Raw genomic sequence first — 23,885 nt, forward strand, 5'->3', positions numbered from 1 at the left:
AAGAAAACATTTCATTTGAAAGAAGACTACTCATAGAGGTTCAACCTCTTTACATTGTTTTTTTTTTCAGAATGTAACTAGATACTGCCTACCTGGGCCTCCAACACACTAATCAGTCAAGATCAGATCTTCCTGCACGTAACTGAGTGTGCTAAAGCAGTTGGACCTCCTGCACACATGGATTTGCCTTTCCCTGCTCTGACATACCTGAGTGTTCATTCACCAGTTTTGTTGATCTGAATCAAGGAAAAAAATTCTTTACCCTGGATGTCTAGTTGCTAAACATGGTCGAACTGTTTACATCAGTGTTAAAGGTGTTCACATCTGAAGTGTTTCAAGTGTGTTTATCCTCACTAAAACATCAGAGATGCTAAACAGCACTGCTGGACAAATACTTTTGTTCAAATGTAATGTAAATTTAATGCTAGGATAACTGCTTATTATTATTATTATTATTATTATTATTATTATTATTCTTATTAGTAGTAGTATTAGTATTATCATCATCATCATCATTAGTAGTAGTAGTACCAGTCTGGTTTGACCCTCTCAGTTGGACTGGCTGAATGGAGTTTACTGGCGCTCATTATTATATTTTAAAACACAGCTTTTTACACCCCAGAATGACACAAAAGTAGTGTACAAAACATTAAATGCACGTTATAAAACCTTTACTGGAAAAATGGAAAAACGTTTTTCAAATGTTTTAAATTTTAGCAGTAGCTTTAAAAGCATTGTGAAAATTATTGTCATTTTCAGCACATTATTAATAAAATCCACTTTTTATTGGAGATTTTTTTAAATTATTATTTTTTTTACATTTTTCTTGTAGAAGTTTCAAAACATTTTTATACAATAAAAAGCTGAACAGCCTCCGTGTTTTTTTTACTTTCCGCACAAACCACATGTACGCAGCCAAGTCGTGGTGAACGAGACTCACCTTAGAGAAACTAGCCACTTGACGTGCACCTGAAAGCACCAGAAGCTGAAACGTCCATCCTGCAATCTGATTGGCTAGCTGGACATTCCGTTCTGTAGCCTGTCTAGTACATATGTACCATCTGCTCGCTTATTGGCTACTCGAAGTTTCCATCTTGCAATTGGGGTAGCACTTGCAAAATGTCCATAGTGCAGTCTGATTGGTCAGTTGGAATTTATATCCTTCACTTTGATTGGCTAATTTAAATTTCCCTCTTGCAATATGATTGGATAAGTTTCCATCTTGCAATACAGAATACAGCTAACTGAAGTCTCCCCTGTGCTGCTGTTCTGATTGGCTGGCTGAGTTTTCCATCCTGCAATCTGACTGGCTGGCTGAATTACTTTTGTAATTACAGATCACTGTAATCATACACTGCGTTGTTCTTTTAGGCTTTAGTTCGGAATAAATGAACAGACAGAGAAAGTGTTGTAAAGAGGTTTTAGACAATAGAGGTTGTGCAGCAGAGGTGAGGAATGCTCATACATTGGAAGAACTGGGGGAAAAGTTAGTGTACTTCCTTTCTGACAGGAAACAGATTAAGCAATTAATATATAGGGGAAAATAATCACACAGAGCAGAGGAAATTATAAAATAATCATCACAATCTTTTATTACAACAGCATTTGTATTCTACCCTAAACATTGGGGAAAATCATTGTTAGCACAACAGCCAAAGCGACAAGTATAGGGAAGTCAGTTTAAGAAAGCAGTTACTAAGTGTATAAAATTGCAGCTCTTTATGTTATTACACACATATAGCAGTGTGAGAGCCAAAAGCTCATTTTCTCACTCTCACTGTCGTCATGCGCCAAAACTGCACTAGAAAAATCTACTTGCCATTGCTCGAACACAGAAAATCCGTACCATGAGGGTGGATGGAGATGCATCTGGGGCTGACAATACGCCAGGTGAAGAGCCAAGCATAGTTATAGTGCCATGGGCGGTCTTCTTCTTACTTGTCTGGATAGTAGACAAGTAGCGCTGATCCCATACTCACCATTGCTGATTTACAGTATTAAACCATTTGAACAGATCTGAATCACTTATGCTACTGTGAGATGCAGTCACTGAGTTCATAACATGGTCAGAATTTGCAGTCCTGCTGCGTCATGCTTTGTCCAGGTTTGTAGGGAAGGCTTTTGTGGTCTGCTGAAGAAGACGAGCACTCCTGTGTCGCTTTCAAACACTTACAAATGATCTTCTTCACTGTCGCAATTCGACATACAAATGACTTCTATATTTCCCTTTCGCGCCGTCTCTCACACGTCCACACTCGCACACATTCCCACAGCCACACATACGTTTTCCGATGCTATGTTCCTGTATTGTCACATACCCTGTCTTCTCTCGTGATACATAAAACATTTTGATCAGAATAAGAACCTCCTTGTCTTGGGTTCCCCCATCACCCTCTCCCCCCAGCAGGTAGCTCCACGGGAAAAAGAACTGAGATTAAATATAGAATCAGTTTAGATAGTTTAAGATAAATTGCTTTTAACATTACAAGTGCCCGAGTTCACTGTAACGGCTCAGAAAAGAATCCTCACAATATAATAAATATGACATAATAAATAATGGGCATATTTGCATCATACTGTAGACAGCTCATATGAATCTGAACACACACCTCAGTGCGTGATGGAGCCCTTAGAATGGCTACTACTGAGGCTGAGACACCAGAGGCCTCATGAAATAAGCCAAGTGCTACATCTCTAGCCAAAAAAAAACAAAAACAGGCCAGTCAGGAAGCCATCTCTTCATACAGCTGCAAACCAATTTGACGTTACCGTAAGTGTATCATGACTACGTGACACTGCATCATCATGTCATGCTGCCATGTCACGTCACAAAGGAACGCTACCGGACTGCACTGTGATGTCAGAACATCAGGAAAAGGTGCTCTTCTGACATCAAAATAAATGAGCCTCATAGTGCATCTCTTTCTCCAACACAATAAACTGCCACGTAATGCCACCTTCAACGCAGTCATGTGACGACGCAAATCTGTCCCGCCGATACAGTCTTGGTCTCCTCTTTAATTCTGTATTTCCTTTTTTGGCACATAATGAATGTTCATTTCAGAATTGAAAATGTTAACTGGTGTCATAATAATAATAATAATAATACTAATGGTATTTACAATAGTCATAATTTACTGTACATTGTAATAATGACTTTTTTAATGCTACGTTCATGTTTCTCTCTTTTTCCAGAAAGAGAACTGACTCAGCTGTCCCAATACCATCACGGCTGCAGCCGAGCCACAGTTGTAAAGTTCAGGAGTTCACAGAGCCCATGACAGCCCTTCAGCTGCGGTTCTCTGTGTTTTTGTGACCGGCTCGGCCATTGAGCCCGGGACCTTGGCTGATGGACGGGCTGGACTGGGTTTTGCGCAAGTGGCAGTCCCGGCCGTCTCCGCTGAACATGCTGGCTTCGATCTTGTCCAGGTCGTCGCTCCCCACGCGCAGTTTGGCCTGCAGCAGGTTGATGTACGTCTCATAGCGGCTTTTCTGCACAAACATGGACACACGTAAAGCAGCTATTGCAGGTGTTTTTTTACACTGTGTCACTTCCGCTGAAAGACGATCCAAACCTCACCTTGACCTCCACAGTTCCTGTTATCTGCCATTCCATTTCTTAATTACATTGTGTAACTAAGGAAACAACTACCTGAAAACAATCTTTGCAATCTTCTTGTAGCCTTCTACTGCTTTGTGGGCATCAAGTATATATTTTTGGAGTGTTAGGCTGCTTAGTGGTTGGGACAATGTGGGGAGGTCAAGAGCATTTTAAAGCTTTGAAATGTGCATCACCTGACCTTTCCTAACAATAACTGTGGGTAAGCCATAGCGCTAACCAGCTAAGATCTGAGACCTTGGTAAAAATGATCAGAGGACCTAAATCTTCAATCATGCGGAGTCCAAACTTTTGCATGTCACTGTATAGATACCTCATAGGTAAGATAGTGCTCTTTGATGCGGTACTCCTCCGTTTCTTTGCTCTTAGGCGTAAGTTCTGGAGGGTTCTTCTTGTGCTCCTCCACCTCCAGAGAGATCTGCTTCAGTTTACTCTCATGGCATTTCAGCTGCTCCTCCTGCACCAATCACATGTGCCGATACAGCAAGGTTACAGTGGGTAGACCAATCAGACAGAGGAAACAAGAAATGGGTTAAGCTCAGGTATGTTGATATACACTGTTATGGGTGTGAGTTATATGCAATTAAGTGTAACACTGAGGAGTTTAGTAGATACTATGCGTACAATACAGTTGAACTCTATGTAGTGTGCGTATGTGCATGTCTAAGAGCGTGTAAAGAGTGTGAACCTGGTTGAGCCTGGTCGTAGAAGATGGAAGCAGTGGTCTGCAGAATTTCTTCATGGAGCCGATGGCTGCAGGGAACGCAGGAGCTGAGAACAGAGCAGCTACCAGATTTATCCTGAAGATCCATGACATCATCTCCTCCTCACTCCTACATACATAGAGAAACACAAACATGCAAACAAATTTTTGACTAGTGACTAAAAGCTAAATATGGACACACATTCTAGCTACAGAGTTTTATCAGCCAGGGACCCCTTCCTGTGTGATGGACCCCCACAGATTTATTGCTAACTTGTCCCGCAGGTTTCAGATCGCAACACCGAACCAACTCTGGAATGTTAGGTCTGATCAGGAGTGGTGTGTTTTTTCAGCTTTTGATTCAATGCAGTTTCTACGCAGCAATTACTTTTGGGTAGGATTTTCCTCCTTGCATCCACCACAGTTACCATAGCAACCACATAGCAACCTCATAGCAACAACCTGGGATCCTACAGGAAATGCTCAGCAACAACTGCTTGTTTCTTTTGGCCCCTGTTAAAGTTTATATTAGCTCCCTAATTACAATATTAACTGCCAAACCCAAGGCTATACATTTTGGACCCAACTCTGAGAACCATGTATCTACACCAGGGATTCTCAAGCTGGCCAATAGGGACCCCTTTTTCAACCCAACTTGCAACACAAACATAAAGAGGAAATGTGGACCAGCTGGGAGTTCCTGCGGACTGGTGTGAGAACCACCTGATCTACAGTCATTTTAAAATAAATGCTCTATTTATTCTCCACACTCAGCTAAACTGAATGGATTTTCGAGCTTACGGAGCTTGGAAGAGGAAGACTCTCCAGTCTGATGTTTTGAGTTTGAGCACATTGGGTCTCTTGCTGTAGTCGCAGGCCCTGGTGGCCAATGCGTGGTGCACACGCACTGCGTTCTTCAGATCCACTTCAGACAGGTCCTTGTCTGGCTTATACTCATCCTGAACACAAGGGGGCAACAGAGAGCACAGTGTCAGAGAAAGAGCTGACGCAATGATGAAGGTGGATAAGCTTGGTCATGTTGCAGTAGTATATATGTGTGTATATGTGTGTCAGTACTACAGTTGTGCAGCATTCGTGTTTTTAACTTAGCAAGAGAGAATGAGTGAGTACAGGAGGCAGTATGAGAGAGAGGGACAGGGACAACAGGAGAGAGGAAAGAAAGAGAGAGAGAGAGAGAGAGAGAGAGAGAGAGAGAAATATAGTGTGTGTGTGTGTGTGTGGAAATTACTTTCTGCAGATAGAGGATCATGCCCTTCAGCACAGCATAGAATTTTTTCCAGCCTCGTCGCCCTCTCGGGGCTAAGGGGGGAGAGCGAGAGAGAGAGAGAGAGAGAGAGAGAGAGAGAGAGATAAGGATGGATTTCAATAAGGCTTTCAGTTGTTCCACATCCAGCTGTGAAGGTTATCTCCTCTACGTGTTTGAAGCCCAGGATTTCACCAGCCAGTCTGCCAGCTCAGCACAACACTCTAATTAGTGTAATTAGCTCTTACATCATACTGGAGAACCTACCCTAGAGGCATGGGGCCCCTGAGGGCCACGTTTCTTACTGTTAATGTGACTTTATATCATACCTTTCCTTAAGGCCATGTGAGTCGGCTGTATGTTTACCATTATTCCAGAGACTAGGTTTCTGAGTGCTTGGCTTTGTGCTTGATTGGCTCAGGTGAACATCAGTGCTTAATAATATTCTGGCCTATATCAAATGTAGTGTAAAGATCTCAGGGCTTCCACTAATCATCATTTCCATAATCAGTTAATCGGGAGAAAAAAAATAATTACTTGATAATAATGAATTGACAATAATTAACACTGACTGTTTAAAATTACACTTAATGTAAAGTATCTCCTACTCTTTCAAGCATAGACCACATTTCCTAGATCATATTTACAAAGAAATAAAAGGACTTTTGACAAAGCATTAACAATAATAAGCGTTCCTCAGAATTTTTTTTAAATGTAACCTAACCGAGTGGCTTGGCAGTCTAATGCGTTTCCACTATGGCCAGGGGTGTGTAAGTTGTGGTGTGTAAGCAATGTTCCTTTGCCATCAGCATCCATGCTCTGGGGGTAGATAGGGCTCTTTCCTCTTATCACTATAAAAGCGCTGTTGGCACAGCTGTTTGTTAGCTGGTGTGGCCGAGCTTTCCTCAGAGCATGTCGGCTGTCCGGTGATGCTGCATCAGTGGCAGTTTGAAAAGAGGTGGTGGCTGGCTGGTAGGTGGTAAGCACAAACAACATCAAACTAATGGCTAACAGGATTTGTCCTGCTGCTGACGGACCAGGTCCCCAGGTTGTGATGATAGGCGGCCAACATTTAATGCCAACGTCAATTTAACATAGAAGAGTTAACAGCTGGCTTTTTGGTCTTTTGTTAAATACCAACATTTAGCTGTGATGTATGGTGACTACCATAAGAAAAGGTTCTACCAAAAATGTCTGACTAATGTTGGAGCTTGGTGTGGACCCGACGTTGATGTCAACGGCTGTACGGCGATAAGGAGAATGGCTTATGGGCATGAAATTAATGTTTAGTGCCTGCCGCGCAACATCGAAGACAAGCTACACATTCTCCCTCTCTCTCTGAGACACTCACTGCGTTTGCCGTCCATGTCTGCGTGACTCTTGCGGGTGAGGATGCCGTGTTTGTACGTGGCAGCGTTTAGCAGCAGTGGGATGGCAATGAAAGGGTTACAGCCGTCAGTTACCCTGACAACCCGCTTTCCCCCCGCCTCACACTGATCTTCCACCAGCTCTGACAGACTCTTCCTCAACTCCTCTTCCTCACTGCAAATAGGAAAAGGTATTACACACACATATATGCTCCCTCACTCTCTTGCATTTAAATCCTAGTTATGTTTTTGTTTTTATTATCACACACAGTGTAAATACACTACATGGACAAAAATATTGGGACACCTGCTCATTCATTGTTTCTTCCCAAATCAAATGAATTTATAAAAAATAGAATTAATCCTGCTGTTGTTACTGTTTCTGTTGTCCAGGGAAAGTTTTCTACTAGATTCTAGAGTACTGCTGTGAGGACCTGATAGCATTCAACAACAAGAGCGTTAATGAGGTCAGGATGCTGGATGATCACCACCCTACCTCATCCCCAACTCATCCTAGAAGTAATAGATGGAAGACCATTTCATCAACACAGTTCCACTGCTCCACAGCTTAATCCTGGGGGCTTTATACCCCTCAAGCCCACACCTGGCATTAGGCATGGTGCCAATAGGTTCATCTTCAAGAACTATGAGTCCTATTCGTTTGGCAGTGCTTCTCTACATGTACTAGACAAGGTGCGTGTGTGCATTTGCACAACAGTGTCAGCAATGTTTGCAGTTTAAGGTAGCTGTATGTATCCATTAGAAGAGGTGTCCACTAACATGTAGAAATACAGTGTATTTCCTAACACAGAGACAACAGTGACAATGTCAAATAAACGTGGCAGTGGAAGCAGATACTTACATGGCCCATTCTAGTTTCTCATTCTTTATTGAATTATACAGCACCTAAGCAAGAGGAAAGGGAAGGACTTCATGTTAGAGTTAAAATGCAACAGGTATCATTTAACAGGTATCATAACACTTGGATCCACATGTGTCACCCACAGTCTCAGGGTTTAAGCACTCTGAAAGCTTCTTCTGCTGCAGGACCAGAAACAACCTGCTAGACACAGGCCATGCTTTTTTTGTGAGTATTTTGTGAATGTAGGCCAGTTTTTCACTTTCAGTTTTTGACATAATCTGGCTGCTGTTCTCTACATTGTGTCCAGATTTTCAACTCAGTACCTTGAGTAATTCTTTGGGGAAATCTTTGCCGTCATTCAGACCATCCAGATTGCTTATGAACTGCTGACAAGACATCTTCTTCCCAATGTTCTGGAACAAACAGCAATTTTGTTATACAGCATTGTTATTCCATTGTTCACAATACAGTTTAACACCTAGGGAAATGCACAGATGGATACAGGAATTAAGACAGTCATAAATATGTAAAAGATGGAGAGAAAAGCAAATATACACACTGAGGAAGACATTTAAAAGCTATGCCACCAGAGGGCAGTAATACATCAGCAAGTATTGCTCTCGCAGAGCAAACTGGCCGGGCTTTCTAAAGCCTCAATCGTTGTCTTTGTTCATCAATAGCGTTCGTCAAGAACAGAATCTGTACCCAAACAGTGACCTTCAGGTTTAGCCACCCTTCTTTTCAAACATGCTTCAACATCAGTCTTCATAAACAGGACTGTTAGAAACACAAACCCTGGGTTCAACTATTTAACCAAATAAAATCCAATAAAATGTTTTACAGCATGTCTGAGATGCAGAAGAAGAAGGTTCACTGCAAAACAGAAAATGCACAGAGGAAACACACAAAGAGGAAGCTGCACTTACCACCTGCACATGCCGAAGAACGAGATAAGAGTGCATTAGGAGAGATAAGCCAGAAATACAGAGACAGGAGGGTTAGAGCGGCAGAGACTGAAAGAACGGCATTGTAGCAGCCTCAGTCTCCACAAGACAATACTGTCTGGATAGCGCTCTGGGTTGGATGTTTCTAGAGCTGTCATTATTATCAATAATATCAGAAGTCACCTGACTAATTTGATTATTATTGCTGAGTAATGGCTGCTTTAAAATAAATGGAAATGGAATTTCTAATAAAGAGTATTTTTTATTGTTGTATTTTGTTTTAAATGAACAGCCCAAAATCATCTTAGTGCAAAGATCATCTTAACTGGCAGAGGGAGTGCTCAGTGTGATGCTCGCGCAACCCATTAAGAATGCAGTAAGAGGCTTTCAGTAGAAACCAGTCCAGACAGTCTGCAGGTATTAGAAAGTTCATTTGAACATGTTTTAAGAGGCTGCTGTGAGACGCTGCTGTGCTGTTTATTTTATGAAATGCTGCCATAGTAGTTGAGAATCTTACAGAAACGATCAGCAATCTTAGTTGCTGATTATCTCCCTGATTTTACTTTAAAACTGTGAAATATGTAGAATATAAAAAATAATGACTTAGCAATGTCATCTGCACAGGTCTGAGAAAAACAGTGCCCCAGTCTGGCTCCTTGTCTTTATTTACACTGATATCCTGGCAGTTTGTAGCTGTGTTCCAAAGCCTAGGCTGCTGCCGAGGTAGGCTGCATTTTTTGACCGCTTGTCAGGCTGATCCAAAAGGAAGGACCCTAGAAATTTGAGGATGCAACTGATGTATCCTTCCAGGCCCTTCCAGAAGGGTTTCATGCCATTGTGCGCGCTGCACTGCACAGGCATGGGAGCTCATTACATTACAGGAGCTCATTTTTTGTAATTTTAATATTTTGTTGTGTTTATTAAACACCAAGGCTATTTGTATTGTTTTGTTTTTCATATTTCAGGTGCTGGGAACTGAAATAGAAATGCTATGCCACCATTAAGCTGATTTTTTAGTTTTTTTTATATTACTTCAAGAAAAGTAATACATAACACTTTCCTAACCTAAGGCCTAGTCCCACTCTTGTTGCAGAAAAAATCTGTCTTCATGTTAAAATATTTTAATCTATTAAGTATTTTTTGTGGTATCAAAACTGCTCTCAAGAATTCCAGAGATATTGTTACTGAATACCAAATTTCTGACATCACTAATTGTGTTAGTTATCAAGTTATTAATCAAGTTATCAGGGCACCCCTACATGCTTTAAAATACTACACGTATGAACCCCACAGTCAAGCAGGATTTACTGCTGCCAGTGTAGACTTTTATAACATCCGTGGTGAACAGCTTCAACACAAATCCACAGTGAATTTCCACCTGAAGCTGCACCGCATTAGTCATCCTCGCAGACTTCAATACAGCTGGAATCTAGACTAGGTGCTAATAATAGCTGCTGCTTTATATATTATTACTACAGATGGTATGCTGGTTAATCACCCACATCAACCACGTAACTCTCGTCCTTAGATTGTCTCTTATCTGAACAGAACTCATGTCTGATTTGATGTTACATTCAGCATTAGGAGCAAGGAACAGGGCCAGGTTTCTTAAGTGTATAAAGAAGCTAAAGCTTAGAGACGTGCAGGGGACATGTAGCAACTGCTGATGCCAGGAAATGGATCCTGGATTTTAGAGTCGGCTGTTTATCATATCAATCTACACAGCCTCTTAATTAAATCAGAGAGCATCATTAGCATATACAGTCACTGCCCTGTGTTTCTCTCTGTCTACAGTAAAGAAGGTAATTATGCAGTACATGGAACTAAATCACATTTCTGGCAGCAATTTCCATATTTTATATACGCAATTATTGTAAAGTGCAACATCTCAGGAACTAAATGAGGAGACTGCATTTCGAAAACACGGTCTGTTTCTGTGCAAGAGCTCAAGTTACATGAATTTACGTACTACATAAACTGAGTGTTTGTGCGCTGTATATATACTCATATATACATACATGGCCATGCAGGTCTGTATTGAGCAGCATAAGAGCACAGGTCAGTGTGTGAGCTCCATCTGCAAATACAAAATAACAGGGTGATATTGGCTGTATAAACTAGGCAGATGGTTAACAAAGAAACAGACACAATCAGCTTCATCAGGGGTCATCAATTACGGTCTTGCAGGGCCAGTCCAGCACAGTCTGGTCACTTCCTGGTCAAACACTGCTGATATTTTGAGCTCTTAATTACCAGGTTTAATAAGTGTGTTGAAGCAGGGAAACCCCCAAACTGTGCTGAACGCTGCCCCTTCAAGGAGCCCTTAAATTAAGCTACACAACCATTCAAATGTTTGGAATCATTTGTCATGTCAAGTCCAATTTTTTGCTATTTTTATACTCAATAACAAAATAAAAACATATAATATACATATCCCTTATACTAATATGAAAGTTACTTTTTGGAATTTTCTACGAACTTACAATTTTTCAATATTTTTTTCATTTCTCAACTTTTAATTAATACATTATACAGCTTTCTCAAATATTTTAGAGTAATTTAAAATTATGCTTTTAATTATGTTTTATGATGCTTATTATTATTATTATTATTATTATTATTGTTGTTGCTACTAATTACTTGAAACCTGTGAAACTGTACTAGCACAATCATTTATCAACCAGAAAAATGCACATTATCGACCAAAAACACAGACTCCAAACTTTTGAACAGTGCCTCCAGACATTAATGGTTAACAGTGTACAGTGTGTCATGGTCAACATTTGCGGTGTTCCTTGCCTTCGGAGGTGAGGGCTTCTGGGTTACAGTGGCAGAAACGTTTGGAAAAGTGCACAAGAACTCGCTCTCTCTCCTGCGTCTCTCCCATCAGAGGAAATGCCTTCAGGAAGTTCCTGTGTCAGGGGGTGGAACGTGGAGAGTGAGTAAGAGTGGGATAGGAGGAGGAAGTGTTTTTTTTTTTTTACGCATGAAAAAAGAATCAGAAAACCCTACTGAGCAGTCAGGTCTGACTGAGTCATGCAGGCCTGATTTCTGATTGGAAACATAACTCACACAGCTCAAAATGTCCTAGCTCCAGTGCATGGGAGTTTATAAAGTGAATGGACCAATCCCTGCTGGCCTCAGCAGTGTCTCACACCTCTTCCTGCTATGCTGCCCAACATAGTCAACAGACTAAGAATATCACTGACTTACTGTCTAAGAAATCCCATTAATTGCTTCCAGCATTCTTTTGTTATGCATGTGCTTTAAAGCGTTTTTGGATGATGCTGATTACAAAACAGTGCTTTTTCTAAAAGGTAACTGTAAATAAATAGCAAAGCAAAGTCATCACTGTCACGCAAAACCTGTACCTCCATTTTTGACTAAATTCAAATCTGGCAGTTGTTCTTTACATTGTATCAAATGATAAAGAATGGACCAATAGAAATGCTCCAAAATGACCTGGACATTACACCGACATCCATTGAAAGTTCAGAAGGTATTTTCCTTTTCCTGCACAGTTGGCAATACGAAGATACAAGCTTTTTGCTTGACAGTGACATAGTGCATATATACAACACAACAACTTGTAATTGACATGAAAAATGAAATGATGACACTAAGAGAAAGACAATAGTTATAGAGCAAATAGAAAACAAACAGCATGGATTAGTAATAGCTCTACGTCAGCGTCATCCTCAGCTAAACAAAATGAGGAGAATGTTTACACCAGCGGTTCTCTGTAAAGACGACCGCTCCCATCTTTTACATTCACAATTAAGGCACTGAGCAGACACTTCTGTCCAGAGCAACTTACAAAATGCTTAGTCATTCACTCAGAAAATCCAGAGCTAGCACTGACCCTGAATTCAAGGTCATTTTGAGCTAGGACACTGGCAGAAATGCAGACATTCCACCTCTCCCGCAGCTCACAGGATTCTCCCGCATATTTATAGACTCTGTATATCTGGCTTGCTCGCTTACTTTATGAGAGCAAGGGTGACAGATGTAGCGAGTAAGAGTGACACAGAGAGCATTTTGATTGGTCTCCCTTTTTGCTCAGAAGACCTATCAGTGTTCTCTGCTGACAGGATTTACAGTAGACTGCTCTCGCACAATAGTTTAGTGTCCTGCAGCTCTGTGGTTGAGTGTTCAAATCAGAAAATAAGGCACTACCCTGCCTTTAGGGTCAAAATAATGACAATGCTGCTGCTGTGTTTACAACAGTGACTTTTCTATTGCTCATAGTGGTTAAATGACTGTAAAAGAAATGCTGAGGTGAGTTAACAGCTGTCATTCTTCCATTATCATAAGGAAGAAAAAGGTTAAGCATAAGGTTATATAGTAACTAGCCAGCTGTGCTGCTCCATTGATGTCTTTTATAAAGAGGGTGATGATCTTCTAAACATTCTTCAATATGTATACATAGAAATAATAGGGATAACTTGCATATGTAAATATATATGTATGTATGTGTGTGTGTGTGTGTGTAGAAGGGGTGGAAGTTTTTTTTGCTACAATTCCTATACCCTGAATGCAAAGATGACTAAACTGTAGAAAACCTGTGGAGAAGAACAAGTCACAATAAGAGCAACAAATCAAAGCCTTAAAAGATGTGATATAAGCACTCTAGTGCTCTAGTTCTCCGTCTTACTAAAAAACTACAGGCGTTCATCTTTTGATGAGCGATTCCATGGAGGTTGGGAGAAAAGCAGCTATCCTGAAGGTATTTTGGAACATGCCCATGGAAGGAGCAGTTTTATGTTACTACATCGCAACTGTACTGTAACGTGTGACTGTGTTAGCCATGGGCTAGTCGGTTTAGCTGTGGGCTCAATGCTGCAATGAGCTGAAATATTCCATCTGGGAGATCTATTTGTGACATGACTGAGACACAGCAGTCTGACAGGCGTGTGACAGGAGTGCCAACTTCCCTCTAAATGAGATTTCTTCTCTTTTCAGTCTGTTGCCACATCCATGGCTTAACACTTACTATCTGACCTGAACATTCTCTGTGAAAACCAACATGTTATAGCGTCAGCAAAATTAAATAGAAGAAACAAGCGACTTACACAAAATCATGTTATCACTCATGTCACTAAGGCTACGTTCACACAGCAGGTAAAGGTGGCTCAAATTTGATATTTTTCGTCACATCTGAAACAGATGTGTTATCTGGATGGCAGTCTGAACGGCAAAGAAATACACTGAATCTGATATTTTCAGTTCTGATTTGGGCCACTGTCATATGTGATATTGAAATCTGATGCATATCCGACATGTTCAAACACATTGTTGGTGATAAGCTCAGCTGTCAGACACTGGAAGTCTGTGATAGCTGGCAAAGATGACACCAAAACGTGAGATAATGTGACCTATAATTGACATTTACCTGAACAGTTCTCAGATGCCATAAACCGATAAACCGATGCACATAAGCAAAACAGCAATGCTTCATGTGAAGTTTCAGTTTAATCTTGGCCAGCATCACAGGAGCTATCACAAGCCACGAGTTCATGTGGCTGCCAGCTGGGCTTATCACAGAGAATGTGTTCAAACTTACTGTAAAAAGAGAATGTATGTGTCACATATGACGAAAAAGATCAGATTCAGGCCAGTTTTACCTGCTGTGTGAACGTAGCATAAGACACACTAAAGGCTCACTGATTGTTATCTGATTGCTCGGATACTGAAGAGGTGGTTGGGAAACAATGGAGATGTAGAGGAGTCAAGTACCAGAGCATTTGTTTCTTTAGGCAATATACTGAAGAACTGTGCAAAATGCTGGAGACCTCCCTTCACTGATTTAAATAAAAAAAAAAACATCCTTTACTGATTTAAATTAAAAAATCATCCATTACTGATTTAAATAAAAAAATCACCCTACTGATTTTAAAACAAAATGACTGTTAAGTTGTTAAGTGAGTTCATGAAACTGGGTTTAAAAAAAAGAAAAAGTAAAGATACAGAGAGAATGGGACATCAGATAAACCGCTTTCATCTTTGAGAGAGAGGACTGAGCTCTTCTTTCCCTTCAGACACTGGAAACATCCAGATGTGTAGCTGATACTGAGAAAAGCTCTTACTAAGAAAAGCAAACAGACAAAAAGAAGACTCCCAAGAGTCCAGACCTCAACATCACTGAATGTGTTTTGGAATTACGTGAGGAGAAGCAAAACATGTTTCTAAACTTCTAGGACTGGACTTTTATTTTCTGACATAAAAAAATTATAACATGCTTATAAAGACTATTCTAACTGAAAATTCTCTGACATCTGCACAACACTTCACAGAATCCTTAAAAACAGAATCATGTCATTAATACAAATGAATCACAATCAGAATCACAACATCTTAAATCTGCATAGAAATCAAGAAAAGCAGCAATGATGCAAATCAGCCTTCTGACTATCTAACAGAGGCTCATTTATTTGGCCAGGTGTAAATATAGCGTGGACATCTTAAATCTTATCTGGACATTAGCCAAGCACGAAACACAAGAAATGATCAGTGAACACAGGGCCCCTCTAAACACATGCAGTAAGACAATAAACAGATACAAGACATAAGCTACAAGAAAACAGGTCTCACCTTAACGCTCTGTCTAAAGAAAACCCTGTGAAGTCAAAGAAGCTCAGATACTCTGACGCCACCATCTGGCTGAAGTCATTACTGTAAGACAGAAGGAGTGAATTTATTGTTTTTACTTTATATGTTGTATCATGCCTGGCAGGCACACACACACACACACACATCTCAGACATTCACTTAGGCAGACTCACTTCTTGCCCAGATGTCGCGCCACGTCACACCGCTTGAAGCCCTCCAGGTAGAACAACCGCTTAGCCAGCCGCTTGGCAGCATCTCCGTCGGCACGGCAACCGTTGGCGAGGGTATCGGTGCTGCCCCTCTCCAGTGTCTCCAGGCTGCCCAGCTCAGAGTCTGAGTCACACAGTCCATCTGTGAGATTGGCATCGCTATGGCAAGAGAAACAGGACAAAATAACAGAAACACTTTAAAATAGCTTCAGAGCTGAATCAATAGAATTAGCATATTCATACAAAGACCAGGTCAGGTACTGGTATTAAGAGATACTGCTTAATACTGAATTACTGCTGACTTACACCTCACCAATAGCAGCTTAAACTGGTTAATGTGCTCACCCTGTAAGCAGGGGTGTAAAAGTGCACATAACTGTAACGGTACATCACAGTTTAGTGTGTACAGTCGTACAAAGAAAACACACGGTGTACGAAGCTAATTTATGTGCCAAGATTAAGGAACAAAAGGTGGAACCAGCTTCTTCCAACTAGAACCATGTCAGAAATTTGTTTTAAGTGACTTTCCCAGCAACACACCAATGAAACAAATGCTAAAAAGTAAGGGTGATCCAGTAAAGAGAAGCTGAGTCATATTCATAGTTATAGTATTAAGATCCTCTTAAACTGTGAGAGAGGTTTTCATGTGATGCTTGCTCTACCATTTTACAACAATCTTTCATTTGTTCTAGGTGGGAAACCCAGCCCTGTAGCTGACAACGCAGAACCGGTTTAAACCAAAACTGCGTCGATATTGTAATACTGACCTGTATTACTGTGTTCATACTGAAGATTAGAGCTGAACTGACCACATCTAAGGATGTCCCTTGACTGATCCAGGCAATTTTATCGGATCGGATATCTGCTTCTGCTTCTGATCAGTTCAGTTTTGACATAGCAGTGCGTCACCTGGCGTCCGCTAGGCACCATTAACAGACGCGGTTCTTATTTTTTTGAAACCTTGTTTCGTTTGTTCGTGACCTCATTTGAGACACGCGGTGTCGTTACCTGTTAGAAGCCAAAGCAAAAGCTAAATTCTAAGCTTCTAATTCAATGTCCTTATTCCACGTTAAATAGTGTCGCAGTTACTGTGTACATTTCAACAGCAGAACATGACTGCCGCCTCTTTTAAAGGTGGAGCAGAAAGTTTGGGTAAGAGGACAGGAGCCTTTAAGGTACTCGTATTGGACCAGGGGCAAAAAACATGATCACATCTAAACACAAAACAAAGAAGCATCATTAGTTGATTATTTTATAATAATTTATTGTTGAGTGATAGAACAGTATACTGAGTATAAGTGAATAATGGGGAGGGGCGACTTGGCATGAATAGTTTGGATCCCCTTCCTCAAACTGTCTTTAGCAAGTTAGCAACATATCATTTTAGGTAATTCTGAGCTGATTGGTGCCTGAAATTAAAATTAAAAAATGAAAATAAACAGGGCTTTATGCATTTGTGTGTTTTTGTGACTTTTTTCTTACTGAACTTGTACCGAACTGTGATGTCAAAACTGCACCATGGCACTTGTGTACCATTACACCCCTAGTATCAATACTAGGCCCAATATGCTAGATCAGATGTCAGAGTGGGAAAGTGTTAGCTGTGTGCTTCTTCTCATGGGGTAATCAAGTGTGTGAGTAGTTAAATCATGATAGCTTCCTTTTAGATCATCTTAACTGAGGTGCTTCAATTAATCTCATTTTAAAGCTTAGCCACTTTAAAAGAGGGCATATCGGCACTCTATCTCAATCTCTAATTAAAGATTCACCAATGTTAGGACTGCTTTAGGCCGTTGAAACCTGCAATTCTGAGTCTGGACTAATGGTCTAAGTTATTGCTTCATTTTAGCTCACTAAACCTTAGCTTACAATGTTATTAGCAAACAATGCCATCCATGTGGATTTGTGTTATGTGAAAACACCAGGTACCTCTTACACTGTGTGAACACCGATGATGAATGGACCAATAGAAGTCTTGTTACATTAGTGTATGTTAGTGTGAGTCTTTTTCCAAGGTTTAATTACGACAGTGACGCAGGCTGGCGAGAGCAGGATGGCACTTCTCTAGAACATGTTTAATTTATCAGCTTTGATTTAGCCTACCTGAAGAGCTTCAATTAAAAACAGCTCATTGCAAAGCTTAGCAGTTTTAAAGGAGGGAATATCGGCACTCCATCTCTATTTAAAACCATAACAACGTTTGGACTGCTTTAGGCCACAGAACCCTGCTTCTGGATGAAGGGGCAATTCTGAGTCCAATTCCATCTCCCTAAGAAATGGGACATCTAATTCCGCTCATTAGGCTCTTGATGATTGTGATTACTGGAATGAGAGTAGATGGTGGTGAAGTGATGTGTTCTTTAAAAGGAACCAACAGTTTTGGGGCAGTGGAGTGCACAGTGCTCTCTATGTTGACAGATATGTGGAGCCAGTGTGAATTCTTTGCTGGGGTGACAGACGAGCGGCTTTTGGTTAATTCATGACTTTCTGAATGATTCATGAATGTATTCAGCATTATTGTCTGCTTGGTAGGGAGCGGAAAATGTGGGAAAACTAATTGAAACGTGTAGCATGATAGAGTAATTGGATAAGTGTTGCATCAGCGAGTTAATGGCTCATATTTGTCACGCCAAATACTGCAAATGCATGTTTTTCAGCATGTCCAAATGTTTGTGGACAACCCTTCTAATGAATGCATTCAGCTTATTTAAGATGCACCCACTGCTGACACAGATGTGCAAATACACACACACAGATTGTCTAGACTCTGTAGAGAAGTACTGCCAGTGGAATAGGACTCAGTGAAGCAGATAAACATGAACCTATTAGCACTATGCCTAGCTGGAGGGGCGTGGACTAGAGAGGTATAAAGCCCCCCAGCATTAAGCTGTGGAGCAGTGAAACTACTGTGTTTTCTGAAATGCTGGTTGGTGCTCCACCCAATACTTCTGGGATGAGTTGAGTGAGTTTGGGAAGAGGTGGGGTGGTGCTCATCCAACATCCTGATTTCACTAAAGCTTTTGTCGCTGAACGCAATCAAATCCTCACAGCAATGCTGCAAAACAAGCAGGATAAACTTTTTTCATTTTTCCTTGAGCAGGTGTCCCAATACTTTTGTCCATATAGTATATCTATTGTCTATTACAGGACAAACAGTAAACTCACTTTAAATCTACTGTCTGCCACAATTCCGCAGGCCTACAGAAGAAAAGACCAAGCCCACACTTCCGACGCTGACTGGTCAGCATTTTCACCTTCGCGTGTGTGTGTGCGTGTGTGTCTGTGCTCAGCTCAATCAATTATGGCCGGCATTCTCTGTGGATGAGTCAAATTTTTTTGCATAATTTAATTGGCGCAATTGCATTAGGCCTAAACTCGATAAGGTGCGGTAATGTGTTGGTTGCCATGGATCCCGACGGTCTCAGAGAGAGAAGCACAATTTATGTCCCTCTTGAGCAGATGGCCCCATGGCAATATTACCCACAATGCTAAACACCCCACTAGGTCCATTATACCACTGGGAAACCCTCTCCAAATTTGGCCAAAACCAGTTCTTTTGAGCTGCATGTTTCAACAAATGTAACATCCAATCAATGCTGTGTTGATGGTTTCAGTTACGGGGGGTGGGGGGGGGCATTCATAAGCAGCTTAACGGCTATAAAATAATGCATACTATATAACTGTGCTGTCTGGCAGCGCTCTGTATGTCAAGCACGACAACATTATTGGAACATGCCATTACTATGTTGCCTTTATACTCGCTGAACTCAACAAATTTCTTCTTCTACTATTTTGTTAATAAACTACCCAGATGTCTGTGGTCTGAATGTGATTAAGGCAGTTGTTCTGAAAACCAGCATTCCTTTCTGCCATTGAAAATCCAGCTTAGACCCAGTGTGCCAAATTTGGGCATAGCAACATGGCAGCAACTACAAAATGATGACACGACTTCACTGATCTTCATTACTGATTAATATATATATGTGTATATATATATATATATATATATATATATATATATATATATATATATATATAAGTAAATATAAATAATATGATGACACAGTGCAATCCCAGCATCACTGGAAAATGTTTAGGACCAATCATTTCCTGTTACTGTGATTTAAAGCACTCGTAAACTCCAAATGTGATTCACTAAATCACTCTAAGTATGACTCACTCAAATATTCCACCTGAGGGAACGTGTGTTAGTAAAAAGATGCAGGTGTGACAGCTCAACTGCTGGTTTGGTTGAGCCAACATCTCAGACCAGTACACCCACGAATCAAAACAGCTGATCCAGCAAAGTTTGTGTAATACCCCAACATGCCAGGAAAAGGTAATGAATCACTGTCTGCTCATGGTCAACAGCAATGATGGATTAAACCGTTTACATGTTATTGATTTCAGATGGAACATGGCAAGTAGTGTGTTACCCCATGTAGTGCATGGGTAGAACATGCATGGAAATCAATCCCGTCATATCTTAGAAGACATGTCACTGTAAAGCGGAAACATACAAACGCATTTTCCCTCGTACCACATATTACAAGGTGCTTCAAATGGTTCTTTAAACGTGATCAGATAGAGGAACCATTTCTGGTCTTATGAGGAATCATGTTTATAATTGAGGTTTATGAGTGTGAAGAATCTTTTAAAGGTCTGAACCACCATCACTTGAGGTAAAGGTTCTTCCCACTCCCACATCTCTATTAAAAACATGGTTCCTTCTGGAACTAAAAGTGGTTCTTCTATGGTGTCACTCAAAGAACCATTTGAAGCATCTTTATTTTTTAAGAGCCTAACGTGTCGTATTTCTGAGTGTACCGGTACACAGGTGCGGGAGATGACTGAATGCTGTACATGATAATATCTACTGAGAGTTCACTGGATGGCTGTCTGGCCTAGGAGAGCCAGGGGATCCCCCAGGAGGAGATGATGGACGTGGTGGCAGACAGCGAAGAATGGCCTTCTTTGCTTGCCCTCAAGGCCATGAACTGGATGGTGTGGAAAAGAAGCTGGGTGCTAGTCTGCAGTCGACCGAGGAAGAGAACACATCGAAATACTCACGGAGAAGGAGGAGAAGAGGGCTTTTATTCCAAGAGATGGGCTGCATTTATTTTTGTGCGAGCAACTGGGAACCGCTGTATCGACTGGTGTTTGGCTCAATGATAGGTCAGGGTGGTGGAAGGGAAAGGGAAAGCATGTGATATTACTGGTCAACATTAACACAGTTGCGGCCGCCCTCTGGTGATCATTTACATTGGCCAAACATCAGAAGTGTTTAAAGGCAGGGTTACTGGCTCATGAATGCTGATGAGACTGAACTTAAGTACTGAATGACTCTATGGTACTGAAGTCATTTGGTCGATATCATAAAGGACTAAATTATCAGCTTTTGTTCCACATATGTGAATAAAATGAGATTTTATTCTGGCCAATTTCTCTAGGTCCAATTGTTGTAAAAGGTGCCTTCAAAGGCTGTAAAATAAAACATGTATACGACAGCAACAATAGGTATGTACATATGAACAGAACAGTCCCTGCATGCCCTTTTTCTGTCTAACAGAGTGCCGCCTTAAAAGCAACAGTCTTATCAGTGAGTGTGCCTGCATGCCTGCGCTTACAAATTAGAACATGAGGCTGCCTGTTTAATGACTCACAGCAGCCAGGCAGCATGCCCTCCTGACGCTGTCTTACTGTGTACAACACCCCCAGCCAGGGGTGTGTCAGGCTAAGAGTGCTGAAGGTTTGGAGGTTGGCATGTCCTTTCACACTGCCAAAATCACAATTTGTGTTTGGGCTTATTCATGTGCAATCTAACTGCCAAAAACTACCTAAAAGACTCACATATGTGTAACTGTTTTACACATATGTGAAAAACAGCCAGAGTCTATAACACAAGTGAGTTCCAAAAAGAAAATCAGATTTAAAAAACAGAAAAACAACTGACCCACTTCTCTGGAAGGGATGAGCAAAGGGTGACCGGAGACTTCAGGGCCAAATGACTGATCAATCGGTAACTATTTACAAAAGCACACGACTGCTGTTTTACTGCACGTCTGCAAGAAACGTGTCTGAGCTAGACCTTACATTGGATCCTTTTTTTGTCTTTATAAGAATACTTTACAACTCAAACTCCAATCAGAGGCCAGAAGTAACTAAATTCATTCACTATAGCTACTTTAATACAGCTGGTAAAAGTGACCCAAATCAGATCTTTTTTTGATCATATTTGACACAATGTGATGTGATGAGATCTGTGTGGCAGTGTGAACGGCAAACACGCACTGAATCTGACCTGAACAGCCAGATCAGAATTCATGAGACTTTTACTCCAATACAACTCGACATTCATGATAAATGTGCTCTGAGGAGAAGGAAAAATGGGCCACAGCATAATGATAATATACCCAGAATAACTTGCTTCTGAATTTGCAGCCGGCCACCACCACACACTAACATGGGCATTATGAAAGTGGATGTTACTGGTGAATCTGTTTTGTTTAGCCCTGGATGAGCCTAAAGCTTTGATCTTTTGCTCATGCACAAGTGAAGGAGCGAGAACTGTTCAGACGAATGTCGGTTATAGGTCAAATTGGATTTGGTGAGCCACTTTACCTGCCTTAGTTCCATGTATTTGTATCTAAGCATGTTTTTATAGATATATACGTGAGCTATTCAGGTACATTTGTGTATTTTTTGTTACTATTTTTTTTTGGTGTCTTTCATTTCATGTCATTCTGTAGGTCCAGTGTTTGGACTGCTGTCCTGCTGCCCATGATTTTTGACTAAATAAAGAAGAAGAAGAAACAAGGAGCCGGACAGGCTTCACTTTAATGCTGATAGCTGCTGGACGTGGAAAGTAGTTCCACTGCAGTTCAATAGAGATTACTGGAGTTTTTAGATCTGATAACTTTTTGGACTTATTTCTTTGGCACATACGACTGCCTTCTACTCGGCTGTTTGTCTGATTGATGTTTAGATGAACAAGGCCTCTTTTGGTTTATACTGATTCAATCAATACCATTCTTAATGACTACTAAGCTTTTAAAAAAAAATCATAAGTAAAATCACATAATTTTTTTTCAAAATAGCTGAGATATTAGCAATGCCACAAATGTGCTCTGAAGTTCAGCCGGCTATTTGTTCTTAAGGTTATACGGTTATAGCTGCAGCTGCTCTGCTATCCAGCCCAGCATTTACTGCTGGTATTGGTCTGATTCTGGATTTTGGATTGTATCCACTTCTACTTTTTAGCTTGAATTGATCACTGATTTGGGCAAAAACGTTAAATAGTTTATCTAAAGATATTAGTAGTAAGTATTGTACGTGAAATAATGACTTGTAGTACAAAAATACAAAAACGCAGCAGATCTTAATCACTGAAGTACAGAGTAACTTACAGAACTGCAGTGGAATATCTCACTACATCCATCAACAATTAGGAAGTTCTTTATGGTTTCTTTTAATGTAAAATAAAACAATAAAGCTAAAAAAAATAGATAGTAAGCAGTCCCAGCGCTGAACCAATAAAAGGGAGAAAATGCAACCCCCCAAACAAAAGGGAAAATGAACCTTTATAAGAACTTGAAGCACTTTGACGGTGACCCTTATCTGCAGTGTAACTGAACATGAACAGGGACTGAAAATAGTAATATGCTATAGAGAGCATACAAGAAAAACAAAAAATACAAGAATACAGAAATCAGTCTAATCTAATCTAATCACAAATTAATTAAATCATCTAAAAAGAAAAGTTAAAAGAAAACTAGTCTGAGTAAAAGGAAAAAGTATCATAAGTCAAAAACAGTCAGAACTGGAGAAGTCCAAATCCATCCGAACTGTCCAGAGGTTCCTGTCCCTCAGTAAAGACAACCCTTTCCCTCTCCGGCTGCTCTGCCCCGTTAAGTAGGAATCTCCTCAGAGTAAAATGAAGTAATGCAGACTGCACTTACAGCAGTTCGAGCAGCAAGTGGAAATGGACATCATACTCCTCCTTCCACATCTTCTTCTTCCCGCGGAGATCAGACATCTGCCCGCGCTGGGCGAGACATTTTTACCACAAATGAAGCCATTCGCCCGGCGCGCTCCGAGGATTAGGCATTCATGTCGAAAACGAAAGGAAATGGTCCGAACCCTAAAGCTTAACCTCGGTCTGAGAGGAGCACACGGGCGACTACAAAAGTTTGGACCTGAAACTTTTTCGGTGGAGCGCTTTATCCGGCTGTGCTGGCGGCTCTAGCTGAGCTAAGCTAACCTCACCGAAGCCCTCGCAGAGGAAGGGGGCGGGGCCTCCCGTCAGACG

General features: G+C 40.8%; 1 protein-coding gene across 2 annotated transcripts in view; it reads right to left on the bottom strand.

Annotated features, from left to right (window-relative positions):
• Positions 1 to 1,566: 1,566 nt before the first annotated feature.
• psd2 (pleckstrin and Sec7 domain containing 2) overlaps positions 1,567 to 23,885 on the bottom strand; it is a 45,914-nt gene continuing 23,595 nt past the window's right edge. The window contains exons 1-13 of one of the 2 annotated variants that reach the window (XM_072663377.1): positions 23,536 to 23,800; positions 15,542 to 15,736; positions 15,351 to 15,431; positions 11,559 to 11,671; positions 10,778 to 10,836; positions 8,139 to 8,228; positions 7,816 to 7,859; positions 6,938 to 7,128; positions 5,572 to 5,642; positions 5,124 to 5,281; positions 4,308 to 4,452; positions 3,933 to 4,076; positions 1,567 to 3,492 (exon numbers count right to left, since the gene is read on the bottom strand). In XM_072663377.1, coding sequence (XP_072519478.1) covers positions 3,289 to 3,492; positions 3,933 to 4,076; positions 4,308 to 4,452; positions 5,124 to 5,281; positions 5,572 to 5,642; positions 6,938 to 7,128; positions 7,816 to 7,859; positions 8,139 to 8,228; positions 10,778 to 10,836; positions 11,559 to 11,671; positions 15,351 to 15,431; positions 15,542 to 15,736; positions 23,536 to 23,612 — 1,572 coding nt within the window. In that variant the 5' untranslated portion in view covers positions 23,613 to 23,800 and the 3' untranslated portion in view covers positions 1,567 to 3,288. Of the gene's footprint in view, positions 3,493 to 3,932; positions 4,077 to 4,307; positions 4,453 to 5,123; positions 5,282 to 5,571; positions 5,643 to 6,937; positions 7,129 to 7,815; positions 7,860 to 8,138; positions 8,229 to 10,777; positions 10,837 to 11,558; positions 11,672 to 15,350; positions 15,432 to 15,541; positions 15,737 to 23,535; positions 23,801 to 23,885 lie in introns of those variants that run through there. The other variant, XM_072663376.1, reaches the window with a different exon arrangement.

Source organism: Salminus brasiliensis, chromosome 19 (genome assembly GCF_030463535.1).
Source record: "Salminus brasiliensis chromosome 19, fSalBra1.hap2, whole genome shotgun sequence".
NCBI lineage: Eukaryota > Metazoa > Chordata > Actinopteri > Characiformes > Bryconidae > Salminus > Salminus brasiliensis.